The sequence below is a fragment of the Triticum aestivum genome, chromosome 5B, assembly GCF_018294505.1.
Source record: "Triticum aestivum cultivar Chinese Spring chromosome 5B, IWGSC CS RefSeq v2.1, whole genome shotgun sequence".
NCBI classification, from domain to species: Eukaryota; Viridiplantae; Streptophyta; class Magnoliopsida; order Poales; family Poaceae; genus Triticum; species Triticum aestivum.
The window spans coordinates 468250858-468265500 of NC_057807.1; the positions used below are offsets into that span (position 1 = coordinate 468250858).

The 14643-nt window shown below is 46.8% G+C and overlaps 1 protein-coding gene across 1 annotated transcript; it reads left to right on the plus strand.

Annotated features, from left to right (window-relative positions):
• The first annotated feature begins 10705 nt into the window (after positions 1-10705).
• Positions 10706-11937, plus strand: LOC123116468 (chloroplast envelope quinone oxidoreductase homolog). Its single transcript, XM_044537419.1, has 2 exons — positions 10706-11006; positions 11101-11937. The coding sequence occupies exons 1-2, from the start codon at positions 10827-10829 to the stop codon at positions 11815-11817; spliced, it is 897 nt and encodes a 298-aa protein (XP_044393354.1). The 5' UTR covers positions 10706-10826; the 3' UTR covers positions 11818-11937.
• The last annotated feature ends 2706 nt before the right edge of the window (positions 11938-14643 follow it).

A 14643-nucleotide genomic window follows, 5' to 3' on the forward strand; every position in this document is an offset into this window, starting at 1 on the left:
TTACGTGAGACAGGTTCCACCGATTGACATGCACTTGGTGCATAAGGTGGCTAGCGGGTGCCAGTCTCTCCCACTTTAGTCGGAACGGATTCGATGAAAAGGGTCCTTATGAAGGGTAAATAGCAATTGGCATATCACGTTGTGGTCTTGCGTAGGTAAGAAACGTTCTTGCTAGAAACCCATAGCAGCCACGTAAAACATGCAACAACAATTAGAGGACGTCTAACTTGTTTTTGCAGGGTATGTCATGTGATGTGATATGGCCAAAAGGATGTGATGAATGATATATGTGATGTATGAGATTGATCATGTTCTTGTAATAGGATTCACGACTTGCATGTCGATGAGTATGACAACCGGCAGGAGCCATAGGAGTTGTCTTTATTTTTTGTATGACCTGCGTGTCATTGAAGAACGCCATGTAAACTACTTTACTTTATTGCTAAACGCGTTAGTCATAGAAGTAGAAGTAGTCGTTGGCGTGACAACTTCATGAAGACACGATGATGGAGATCATGATGATGGAGATCATGGTGTCATGCCGGTGACAAGATGATCATGGAGCCCCGAAGATGAAGATCAAAGGAGCTATATGATATTGGCCATATCATGTCACTACTCTATTTGATTGCATGTGATGTTTATCATGTTTATGCATCTTGTTTGCTTAGAACGACGGTAGTAAATAAGATGATCCCTCATTAAAATTTCAAGAAGTGTTCTCCCCTAACTGTGCACCGTTGCTACAGTTCGTCGTTTCGAAGCACCACGTGATGATCGGGTGTGATAGATTCTTACGTTCACATACAACGGGTGTAAGACAGTTTTATACAGCGAAAACACTTAGGGTTAACTTGACGAGCCTAGCATGTACAGACATGGCCTCGGAACACGGAGACCGAAAGGTCGAGCATGAGTTGTATAGTAGATACGATCAACATGAAGATGTTCACCGATGATAACTAGTCCGTCTCACGTGATGATCGGACACGGCCTAGTTTGACTCGGATCATGTAATCACTTAGATGACTAGAGGGATGTCTATCTGAGTGGGAGTTCATAAGATGAACTTAATTATCCTGAACATAGTCAAAAGACCTTTTGCAAATTATGTCGTAGCTCACGCTATAGTTCTACTGTTTAGATATGTTCCTAGAGAAAATATAGTTGAAAGTTGATAGTAGCGATTATGCGATCAGTAGAAAGCTCATGTCCTTAATGCACCGCTCAATGTGCTGAACCCCAAACGTCGTTTGTGGATGTTTCGAACATCGAACATACACGTTTTGATAACTACGTGATAGTTCAGTTAAATGGTTTAGAGTATAGGCACCAAAGACGTTTTCGAAATGTCGCGGAACATATGAGATGTTTCGAGGGCTGAAATTAAGATTTCAGGCTCGTGCCCACGTCAAGAGGTATGAGACCTCCGACGATTTTCTTAGCCTGCAAACTAAGGGAGAAAAGCTCAATCGTTGAGCTTGTGCTCAGATTGTCTGAGTACAACAATCACTTGAATCGAGTGGGAGTTGATCTTCCAGATGAGATAGTGATGTTTCCCCAAAGTCATTGCCACCAAGCTGCTAGAGCTTCCTGATGAACTATAACATATCAAGGATAGAGATGATGATCCTTGAGGTATTCGCGTTGTTTGACATCGCGAAAGTAGAAATCAAGAAGGAGCATCAATTGTTGATGGTTGATGAAACCACTAGTTTCAAGAAGGGCAAGGGAAGGAAGGGATACTTCATGAAACGGCAAATCAGCTGCTGCACCAATGAAGAAACCCGAGGTTGAACCCAAACCCGAGACTAAGTGCTTCTGTAATAAGGGGAACAACCACTGGAGCAGGATTACCCTAGATACTTGGTAGATGAGAAGGCTGGCAAGGTTGATAGAAGTATATTGGATATACATTGTGTTAATGTGTACTTTACTAGTACTCCTAGTAGCACCAGGGTATTAGATACCGGTTCAGTTGCTAAGTGTTAGTAACTCGAAATAAAAGCTACGGAATAAAACGGAGACTAGCTAAAGGTGAGCTGACGATATGTGTTGGAAGTGTTTCCAAGTTTGATGTGATCTAACATCGCACGCTCCCTCTACCATCAAGATTAGTATTAAACCTGAATAAGTGCTCTTGCACCTAAAGGAATGGTTTATTGAATCTTGATCGTAGTGATACACATTTTCATGCCAAAAGATATAAGATAGTAATGATAGTACCACTTACTTGTGGCACTGCCATGTAAGTCATAATGGTATAAAACGCATGAAGAAGCTCCATGTTGATGGATCTTTGGACTCACTCGTTTTGAAAAGTTTGAGACATGTGAACCATGTCTAATTGGAGTATATGCATGAAGAAACTCCATGCAAATGGATCGTTTGGACTCACTTGATTTTGAATCACTTGAGATATGCAAATCATACCACATGGGCAAGATGACTGAAAAGCCTCGTTTTCAGTAAGATGGAACAAGATAGCAACTTGTAGGAAGTAACACATTTTGATGTGTGCAGTCCAATGAGTGCTGAGGCATGCAGTGAATATCGTTATGTTCTTACTTCACAGATGATTGAAGTAGATGTTGAGAATATTTACTTGATGAAACACAAGTCTGAATTATTGAATGGTTCAAGTAATTTCAGAGTGAAGTAGAAGATCATTGTGACAAGAGGATAAAATGTCTATGATACGATCATAGAGATGAATATCTAAGTTACGAGTTTTGCCACACAATTAAGACATTGTGGAAATTGTTTCGCAATTAATACCGCCTGGAACACCATAGTGTGATGGTGTGTCCGAACATCATAGTTGCACCCTATTGGATATGGTGCGTACCATGATGTCTCTTATCGAATTACCACTATTGTTCATGGGTTAGGCATTAGAGACAACCACATTCACTTTAAATAGGGCACCACGTAATTCCGTTGAGATGACACCGTATGAATTATGGTTTAGAGAAACCTAAGTTGTCGTTTCTTAAAAGTTTGGGGCTGCGACGCTTATATGAAAAAGTTTCAGGTTGATAAGCTCGAACCCAAAGCGGATAAAATGCATCTTCATAGGAAACCCAAAACAGTTGGGTATACCTCCTAATTCAGATCCGAAAGCAATATGGATTGTTTCTAGAATCGGGTCCTTTCTCGAGGAAAAGTTTCTCTCGAAAGAATTGAGTGGGAGGATGGTGGAGACTTGATGAGATTATTGAACCGTCTCTTCAACAAGTGTGTAGCAGGGCACAGGAAGTTGTTCCTGTGGCACCTACACCAATTGAAGTGGAAGCTTATGATATTGATCATGAAACTTCGGATCAAGTCACTACCGAACCTCGTAGGACGACAAGGACACATACTACTTCGGAGTGGTAAGGTGATCCTGTCTTGAAGGTCATGTTGCTAGACAACAATGAACCTACGAGCTATGGAGAAGCGATGGTGGGCCCGAATTCCGACAAATGGTTAGAAGCCATGAAATCCGAGATAGTATCCATATATCAGAACAAAGCATGGACTTTGATGGACTTGCCCGATGATCGGCAATCCATTGAGATAAATGGATCTTTTAAGAAGAAGACGGACGTGGATGGTAATGTCACCATCTATGAAGCTCGACTTGTGGCGAAGTGTTTTCCGACAAGTTCAAGGAGTTGACTACGATGAGATTTTCTCACTCGTAGCGATGCTTAAAGTCCGTCGGAATCATGTTAGCATTAGCTGCATTTATGAAATCTGGCAGATGGATGTCAAGACAAGTTTCCTTACTAGTTTTCGTAAGGAAAGGTTGTATGCAATACAATCAGAAAAGTTTTGTCGATCCTAAGGATGCTAAAAGGTATGCTAGCTCCAGCGATCCTTCTAAGGACTGGAGTGAGCATCTCGGAATTGGAATGTATGCTTTGATGATGATCAAAGATTTTGGGTTTGTACAAAGTTTATGAGAAACTTGTATTTCCAAAGAAGTGAGTGGGAGCACTATAGAATTTCTGATGAGTATATGTTGTTGACATATTAATGATCGGAAATGACGTAGAATTTCTGGAAAGCATATAGGGTTATTTGGAAAGTGTTTTCAATGGAAAACCTGGATTAAGCTACTTGAACATTGAGCATCAAGATCTATAAGGATAGATCAAAACGCTTAATAGTACTTTCAAATGAGCACATACCTTGACATGATCTTGAAGGTGTTCAAGATGGACCAGTCAAAGAAGGAGTTCTTGCCTGAGTTGTAAGGTACGAAGTTAAGACTTAAAGCTCGACCACGGCAGAATAGAGAGAAAGGGCGAAGGTCGCCCCCTATGCTTAAAACGTAGGCTCTTCAGTATGCTATGCTGTGTACCGCACCTGAAGTGTGCCTTGCCATGAGTCAGTCAAGGGGTACAAGAGTGATCCATCAATGGATCATAGGACAGCGGTCAAAGTTATCCTTAGTAACTAGTGGACTAAGGAATTTTTCTCGATTATGGAGGTGGTAAAAGAGTTCGTCGTAAAGGTTACGTCGATGCAAGTTTAACACCTATCCGGATAGCTCTAAGTAGAGATACAGGATACGTATTATGGGGCAACAATTTAGAATAGCTCCAAGTGGAACAGTTATTTGGAATAGCTCCAAATAGAGCGTGGTAGCTGCATCTAGGAGATGACATAGAGATTTGTAAAGCGCACACGGATCTGAAAGGTTCAGGCCCGTTGACTAAAACCTCTCTCACAAGCAACATGATCAAACATAAAATTCATTGAGTGTTAATCACATAGTGATGTGAACTAGACTACTGACTCTAGTAAACTCTTGGGTATTAGTCACATGGCGATGTGACCTGTGAGTGTTAATCACATGGCGATGTGAACTAGATTATTGACTCTAGTGCAAGTGGGAGACTGTTGGAAATATGCCCTAGAGGCAATAATAAAAGTATTATTATTATATTTCCTTGTTCATGATAATTGTCTTTTATTCATGCTATAACTGTATTATCCGGAAATCATAATACACGTGTGAATACATAGAGCACAATATGTCCCTAGTGAGCCTCTAGTTGACTAGCTCGTTGTGATCAACAGATAGTCATGGTTTCCTGGCTATGGACATTGGATGTCGTTGATAACGGGATCACATCATTAGGAGAATGATGTGATGGACAAGACCCAATCCTAAGACTAGCACAAAAGATCGTGTTGTTCATTTGCTAGAGCTCTGCCAATGTCAAGTATCTCTTCCTTTGACCATGAGATCGTATAACTCCTGGATACCGTAGGAGTGCTTTGGGTGTATCAAACGTCACAACGTAACTGGGTGACTATAAAGGTGCACTACAGGTATCTCCGAAAGTGTCTATTGTTTTATGCGGATCGAGACTGGGATTTGTCACTCCGTGTAAACGGAGAGGTATCTCTGGGCCCACTCGGTAGGACATCATCATATGCGCAATGTGACCAAAGAGTTGATCACGGGATGATGTGTTACGGAACGAGTAAAGTGACTTGCCGGAAACGAGATTGAACAAGGTATTGGATACCGACGATCGAATCTCGGGCAAGTAACATACCGATAGACAAAGGGAATTGAATACGGGATCGATTGAGTCCTTGACATCGTGGTTCATCCGATGAGATCATCGTGGAACATGTGGGAGCCATCATGGGTATCCAGATCCCGCTGTTGGTTATTGACCGGAGAACGTCTCGGTCATGTCTGCATGTCTCCCGAACTCGTAGGGTCTACACACTTAAGGTTCGATGACGCTAGGGTTATAAAGGAAGCTTGTATGTGGTTACCGAATGTTGTTCGGAGTCCCGGATGAGATCCCGGACGTCACGAGGAGTTCCGGAATGGTCCGGAGGTAAAGATTTATATATAGGAAGTCCTGTTTCGGCCATCGGGACAAGTTTCGGGGTCATCGGTATTGTACCGGGACCACCGGAAGGGTCCCGGGGGCCCACCGGGTGGGGCCACCTGCCCCGGGGGGCCACATGGGCTGTAGGGGGTGCGCCTTGGCCTACATGGGCCAAGGGCACCAGCCCTAAGAGGCCCATGCGCAAGGAAACTTGGAGAGGGAAGAGTCCTAAAGGGGGAAGGCACCTCCGAGGTGCCTTGGGGAGGATGGACTCCTCCCCATCCTTAGCCGCACCCCTTCCTTGGAGGAGGGGGCAAGGCTGCGCCCTCCCCCTCTCCCTTGGCCCTATATATAGTGGGGAAAAGGAGGAGCAATCAGACCTAAGGCCTTTGGTTGCCTCCCTCTCCCTCCCGTGACACATCTCCTCTCCCGTAGGTGCTCGGCGAAGCCCTGCAGGATTGCCACGCTCCTCCATCACCACCACGCCGTTGTGCTGCTGCTGGATGGAGTCTTCCTCAACCTCTCCCTCTCTCCTTGCTGGATCAAGGCGTGGGAGACATCGTCGAGCTGTACGTGTGTTGAACGCGGAGGTGCCGTCCGTTCGGCACTAGGATCATCGGTGATCTGAATCACGACGAGTACGACTCCATCAACCCCGTTCACTTGAACGCTTCCGCTTAGCGATCTACAAGGGTATGTAGATGCACTCTCCTTTCTACTCGTTGCTGGTCTCTCCATAGATAGATCTTGGTGTTACGTAGGAATTTTTTTGAATTTCTGCTACGTTCCCCAACACTCAATGCATCAGCCACCGGTGCTACTGATGCATGTTCCAATGACCAAGAAAATGTTGATCCAAATGTGCAACAAGCCAATGACTTGCTTAGTTCTGCACGACTGAAGAAAAAGGAGGTTTCATCTAAAAATTTGAGGAGAAAGCTAACTTGGTTTGATAAGTTACGCAAGGGACGAAAGCCAACTAAATCAGCGGCAACGACAAAAAAAGGAGCAAAGGTAAGGTGTAGTATGTATGTAATATGAGTTGTTATTCATTCCTGTACTAACAAAATATTTTTTTCATTTTTATTGGCAGCAACAGCAACAAAAGAAAAAAAAATAGTGTGCGGCCTCAAGTGCAAGTGGAGAACAATGGCAATAGTCTGCAACCTGAAGTGCAAGTGCAGGTGAAAGAGAATAGTGAGAAGCGTCAAGAATATGATGCAATTGACAGCTTTACCGAGCTCTTGACAACTTCACGAGTTGACGATCATATCTTTTATGATGATATGATCTAGTATCTTCAAAGTTGTTAGGTAGTATTTTGGACAGTGCTAACAACAATATTTTGGGGGGTTACGATAGTCTCTTGTGGCCTAAATGTATAAGTGAAATGGCCTGCTTTTGTGTAGATGATTACTCAACATTGACACTTATTGCTGTAGCATTCGGATATTATGCGCTGCGGCCTTTTAATATCAAGTTCTACTGGATTTAGTGTCAACTGCAATTGATTTATTCCACTTTGATTGCATAATGCACTACTGTATAACCAACCAGACCAAATTTTGTTTTATAGTCCGTTCATGAGTATCTGCAGTTCTTTATTTTTTGGGTTTCAATCTGTTCAAATAAAACTGAGTTCAAGTGCCACTGCATCGTTGTTTGCAGCTAGTCTGTATTGATGTTTGCTGCTATGCTGAAAACTGCTAAGTGTTGAGAGCCTTTCCCCTTGTGTGATCTGGACCGTAGGATGTGGATTGGATGGAGATTATAAGGGTAAAGTTGCAGCGTGACTTCACTTGATAAAGGCACTGGATCTCAGTCCAGCCAAAACACATCATGCCGCCGCTCCAGCATGGAGTTCGAGGGGCCAAATCCGGCTATTTAAGCTGGACGACGAGGCTCAATCCTTGCCACTCCAATTTCCACCCTCTCCCTCCCGTCTGCGTTGCCACTCCGAGCTTGCCGTCGACTCCAATCCACTCTAGTCTCTTCGTCTGCCGGAAGCGATGGTCCGCTAGCGGATCACTGCCTATAAAATGCTCACTCTGCATCACCGGTCGGAGATCCTAGCAGAGATCCATGAATGGCACGCCGCTGGTATGACCACCGGCTTGCCTCTGAACTTTTTGGAGCAGGACGAGACGGTGCATGACGAGGCGGAGCAGCACGCGGCAGAGCAGGGGCGTCGAACACGGAGATGGAGGACGCAGAGACTGAGGGCGACGAGGATGAGGAAGACAAGGCATATCCAACGCCCCCTGAGTCCGGATTCACCATGGATGTCGCGCTAGAAGAATTCGAGGAGGTGACAGAGCAGCAGATCATCCTTGACTCCATCCAGTCGGAGCTCGAGGCGGAGGCAAATTGCCGCTACCTCTGCGAACAAAGCGTGACGAACTCTTTGCGGACGTGGAGTCAGACGAGGAGCCGGAGCTGCGGGCCGGGTCCAACGACCAGAAGGCTGGTCTATCTGGCAGTGGCGACACAAAGGTCATGGACATCTTGGAAGACAAGTAAAACTAGGGTAGTTTTATCTATGTACTAGTATGCAGTACGTAGCGTTGCATGATGTAGTCTTTACCTATATATATATATATATAAAATATAATAATAATAATAATAATATAATAATAATAATAAAAAGATGATCGCTTCTTTCTCCTAAATTTTCGTCCGTTTCGTACGTCAAGAAAATTTCGTCCGTCGTACGTGAGACTCTATCGATAGCTGAGCTATTGGGCCTTGGGCCGGCAGCCAAGTTTTTATTATTGACTACCAATGGAGCAATGATTCCTCACGTTATTAGTCCCACATCGCTCCTTCAGAGCAATTTTCATCAATTTATATACAATAGAGAGTTGCTCAGAATATGAGCAAGACACCTAAAAAGGACCAGAAATTAAAGGAAAGATGAATTCACGAGGAGTTCAGAAGGAATGTTTGGACGCTGCTTGACCTCAGGTGAGGGATATGTGAAGGTTGCATATTAAAGGAAAGACAGGATGGAGTTCAGAAGGGATGTGTACGCTGTACATTTAAAGGAAAGATGTATTTACGAGTGTGCTGCAAATGAAAGGATCAATTTGCCGTATTCGTGTGCGTGCGTGGTTGTGTGTTCCAATCGGCTCCAAAGATCAATCAGCCTGTGTATGTGCAAAACAGAATTGTTCTTTTGAGGTCAGATTTCTCCTCTACAGAAAGTAACCACAAATTTCTCCTTCTCTGTAGGAAGTAATCTCATATTTCTCTTTCTTTGCAGAAAGTAACCTCCCCGTGGTAAGATTTTGTTTGCTTTTCCTTGACAAAAAAAATACAACTATTTGATAATATCAATTTCTTAGTTAACAAAGGTAAAACGTCCGCAACATGCCAAATATTTGGATTTAATTCATGTGAGCCGAACTACTGGATGATTTTATTCACTTTTTGCCAACTTGACATAGGGCATTGCGCAAATCATTTCTGGTAGCTTCAATCGAATAGTTCTCCTAGATTTTACAGCAATTCATCTCATCCAATAGTTTGATGGGGTTTTTTTAGACTTGAATATTTTTATCTTATGACATTTATTTCTATTCCAAAAATGTTAATTTGTGTAGCAGACTGAAAACAATTGGATGTTGATGTAATTGTGGTCTGAGATTATTAAGTGTGAGCACATGCGCATGCGTATAGGTGCTTTCGACTGGTGCTAACTCTGTAATTAAAACAAGATCTCATCTTCATGAAACTAGCAAAGGGGTAGACGTTAGAAAGAAGAGATGACGTGACTTTTTTGAAGTTCACTATCCAATCCAAGCATCATAAAAAATAAGCCTTACTATTCAAAAGGATGAAAAAACTATTAATAGAGGTATTAAATTGTTTATCACACATAAAACTAATTGACCGGTTAGAATCTGACCTAATAAAATTGAGCTAGATATTATTTTCAAAATGGCGTGGTGCTGAAATAGAGAGGTGCACATCCGTGAGGTCTTAAGAATGATGCTTGTCAGGGATGTGTGATATTGATTTTCTTCCGTTGCAACGCACGGGCATGTTTTGCTAGTATGAAAAAAGACGGGATTTAAGATTTGTGGTTGCAGCGGACCAAAATTGAAAGGTGGTCGTGCCTTCTTCATGGACACGCCCGAACCCATCCGCGGACATATGTGGCATCTGCGGACATAAGTGGAGTCACTTTTGAGGTATGGGGCTGTAGATGCTCTGGTGCACGGCGGCGTCTCAGGTTGGTGGGATGCGCTGAGCTGGCATGGAAGGAGATGACGGCTGAAGGTCGAACGTCGAAGCTCTCTTCAGAGAAGTGCGACGAACGTGCGCCGATGGAGACGACTTGTCATGTATCCATGGAGACAAAAAGGCAATTTCGCACGTGTTAATGTGTTATCCAGGCAGCGGAGTTGATTTTTCTTGGTAGTACAATGGCCGAGATACATCCTGGTAGTTCTGCCCGTTCGCCGTCTCTTATCACGCGGACTTGTCGCTGCCTCCTGGCGCCCCCCGACCACGGCACCGGCGACCGGCATGCGGCCCGGAGCCTGGCCACGTACGTACATACGCTTTGTTCGCCGCGCCGTCGAGCGTTGATCGAGCAGGTGGTCACCGGGTCAAACAAATCAAGCCGCAGATGACCTTCGATCGGCGCCATATAACAAGATCCACGCAGACACTCAGGGTCATTGCCAACTCCACGCACCATCGATCGTCTCGATAATTAGACACTACTGGCACTTCCAAATATAATCAATCGACCAAGTTCACGGCCATGGCTTCTTCTTCTTCTTCGAGGACGATGAGGGCCGTGCAGTACGACAGGTACGGCGGAGGAGCTGACGGCCTCAAGGTGCGTAAGCCGGTACACAGCACAAATCGACTTGATGTACAACACTCACTTGACTGATTGATTCAGCTGTGCACTTTCAGCATGTGGAGGTGCCGATCCCGTCGCCCAAGAAAGGCGAGCTGCTGCTCAGGATGGAGGCGGCCAGCATCAACCGGGTGGACTGGAATTTCCAGAACGGCAAGGCGCGGCCCGTCTTGCCCAGCAAGTTCCCCTTCATTCCCGTCTGCGAGCTCGCCGGCGAAGTCGTGGAGCTGGGCGCCGGAGTGAGCGGCTTCAGCCAGGGCGACAAGGTCATCGCCGTCAACTTCCCGGTGCGTAAGAATTAACACATCAGCTGCAGCTGGCATGTAGTAATTTGCTACCGTGGCCTGACGTGCGTGCGGTGGTGTTGTGTTTCTTTGCCAGGGCGGCGGCGGGCTGGCCGAGTACGCGGTGGTGCCGGCGTCGCAAGCGGCGCTGAGGCCGGCAGAGGTGTCCGCGGTGGAGGGCGCCTGCCTGCCGATCGCCGCGTTCACGGCGCTCGCCGCGCTCAGGACGGCCGGGGTCGGCCTCGACGCCGGCGATGGCCCTCCCAAGAACGTGCTGGTGACCGCGGCCTCGGGCGGCGTCGGCACCTTCGCCGTGCAGCTGGCGAGCCTCGCGGGCCACCACCACGTCACGGCGACCTGCGGCGCGCGCAACCTGGACCTCGTCCGGAGCCTGGGGGCCGACGAGGCGCTGGACTATGGCACCCCGGAGGGCGCCGCGCTGCGCGGGCCGTCCGGCCGGAAGCACGACGCGGTGGTGCACTGCGGGGAGGGGTTCCCGTGGTCGGCCTTCGAGCCGGCGCTGGCCGACGCCGGCGGCGTGGTGGTGGACCTCACCCCGCGCCTCGCATCCGTCGCCGTCGCGGTGCTCCATTGGGTGTTCTTCTCCAGGAAGAAGCTGGTGCCGCTGATCGCGGCTGCCAAGAAGGAAGACATGGAGGCGCTGCTGGGCATGGTGAGTCAGGGGAAGCTCCAGGTGGTGATCGACTCGCGGTACCCGCTGAGCAGGGCGCACGAGGGCTGGGCCAAGAGCATGAGCGGCCACGCCACAGGCAAGGTCGTCGTCGACATGGGCATCGCCGATGCCAGAGAGTGATGATGCTAGTACTACAATACGTAACTTATACAGTAAGTACAAAGCAAAATAGTTGGAACTTGTTAGCTTGTAATGTTCTTGTAAAGTACCGTTGCGCAACAAGCATCCACTGTGTGAGCATTTGCCGCCCCTATGTAAGCCTCTAGAGGCTGCCTCTATACACCGCACACCTCAGCCTCTATGCAAAACTTCTTAGAGCATCTCCAACAGCCGCCCAACGCGCCGCGCGCTAAAAACTACTTTACCGCGCACCCTTCGTCTGGTTTTACACGACCGGCAACACTGACTTCAACAGCCGCGCTAAAATGCAGCGCGCGACTCGCCGGGGCATTGCCATATATTGCATTTTGGACACAAAATAGATTCCAAACAATCAAAATGCAATGAACATGACATATAAATTTCACACAAATAAGTTGATGAATAAAAGTTCACGCCCACAAGTTTAAAATCATGCCCACAAGTTCATCCAACCAAGTTAATGACACAAACGAAAGACACATCAAGCCTCGTCCTCGTCTTCGTCCTCATCTTCGGAAGACGATTCTTCCTCCTCCTCATCATTGTCGCGCACCGCATCACGTGAAGCTCGGATGGTGTTGGCAAGATCTTCAACGGCATCTTCATGGGAAGGTGTGTGAGGCACACCGGAAGAGATTCCGCCCATGGCGGCTGGAGGTGCACCCATGCCTCCCATGAGAGAAGCAAAACTTATGCCTCCCATGGCGGCCATGGCGCCGGGGGGTGCTCCAAAGCCACCCATGCCTCCCATGGTCTCCATGGTAGCTCCAAAGCCACCCATGGCACCTAAGCCGCCCACGGTACCTCCGAAGCTACCCATGCCTCCCATGGCGCCAAGGCCACCGCCACCCATTGCGCGAATCATGGATCTTTTTTGGATCAAGATTTCTTCACGGGCAAGATTGACATACTCCTTTTACGCCTCATTGAGGATAGCTATGTCCAAGAAGAACAAGTGCTTCTCCCATTCCAACAATCTAGTCCGCTCCTCATTGCTCACCTTCCTCTCCTCCAAAGCCACCTTCCTCTCCTCGGCCGCCAGCCTCCTCTCCTAGACCGCGGCATCTTGGTTCCTTGCCATTTTCCTCACCTCGTTGGCTTCTTTTCTTGCCTTCACAATAGCTTCCATAGCATTTTTGAGCTCATCATCCCCTTTCCTCTTATTCTTTTCTTTTGCGTCTTTTTTGGTTCCATCCGGTCGTTTTGGCTTGGAGTATGAAACCGAGTTGGGTGTGGGGCTTCTCTTGCCGTCATCACTTGATGCCTCCTCCTCATCATCATCATCCAACTCAATTGTTCGCTTGCGTTTTTTGCTCAAATTCAAATCTCAATATCCTCACGCTTCTTTCATTTCTCATCATCCTTCAATACTTCATAGCAATGAGGCAAGGTAAATGGCTTTCCTTTCTTGATCTTCCCTTTCTTTGTTCTCTTCTCCTCTCCTTTGAACAAGTTTTGTGCAATATTGTACCACATGAAAACAAAACAAGTTAGCACTTCAAACACCAACAAGTATGATGAACATGGATGAAATGGCACTTACTTTATCGTCCTCATTGGTGCCACTTGGGTTCAACTTGTCAACCGCCTTCTGTGCGGCCGCCCACATTTGACAATCCTTGTTGATTGTCGACCACCGGGACCGAAGAGATCGCTAAGAGCGGTCAATTCCACTCACGTTGCGAACATCAAAGTGTTCTTTCATCCGGTTCCAATAAGCATCTCTACTTTGATCACCTCCAACGGATGGATCCCTCGACACTTGCAAAAAAGTATTGCATAGTAAGATGTCTTCGGCGCCACGACACCGACGCAGAAGACATCGTACTATGCAATACTTTTTTGCATAGTAAAGTATTGTTCTATATATTTTGAATCGTTGGTGTCGTGGCCACCCGACGGGGCCAGCTTCAGCGGGTGGGCAGGCTGCAAGAGAGGGTCGTGGCGCCGATGGCCCATACCCGGCTGCACATGGGACGACAACGGGCAGAGGTTACGCCGCCGTGGCGCATGCAGCTCACGGTCCTCCTCGTGGCCGTTGGGGCGATGATGGTATCAACGCGTACGGGAATGGACAACATGATGGGTCGTCGTCGACTAGCGGCGGTCACGGTTACGCTTGGCAAAGTGACGGATCAGAGGAGCGTCCGTTCTTTATGCCGCCGGGACATTTTGTGGAGGGGGCTTCTGGCCCAGATTACAGGTCCCGAGGAGGTTATCGGGGCTTTCGTGGTGGTACATGATGTGGACATAGCTACCTCAGATACGGCCAAAACTATTGCACACATTCAAATTTTACAGGTGAATTCTAGTAGTAATTATGAAATATATCATTTTGTTATTAAAGACAAAATTACTACATCTATATTTATTTCATGCAGGATTAACGAAGATTTATTCAAACCACGTGTCAAGATACGGTTGCTTGTGCATATACAAATACATGCTTATGTAGTGTTCACACATCTGTACGATACGGCTGAGCCATGCAATGGTGCAACGTGCATGCAAAGAGGAGGAGGGCCATGCCCATATGTGATGCATGCCACACGAGCATGAATGCAATTCAGCCCACACACACACATGGGCTTGAGTGGGCCACGTGAGCGCCCCAGCATCCAAGCAACGCCCCAGCGCCACAGGATTCTCCGTCCTGTCCATGCCCGCAACTCAACCTCGTACTGTCTAGGTATAGGGTTAGCATCTGGGCCAGGCCAACGAAATCCAGTCTGGTCGCAAAGAAAAATCCATCCCGCACGGCGGCGGCGGCGGCGGCGATTGGTGACGGGGTGTTGGTGACTCGGC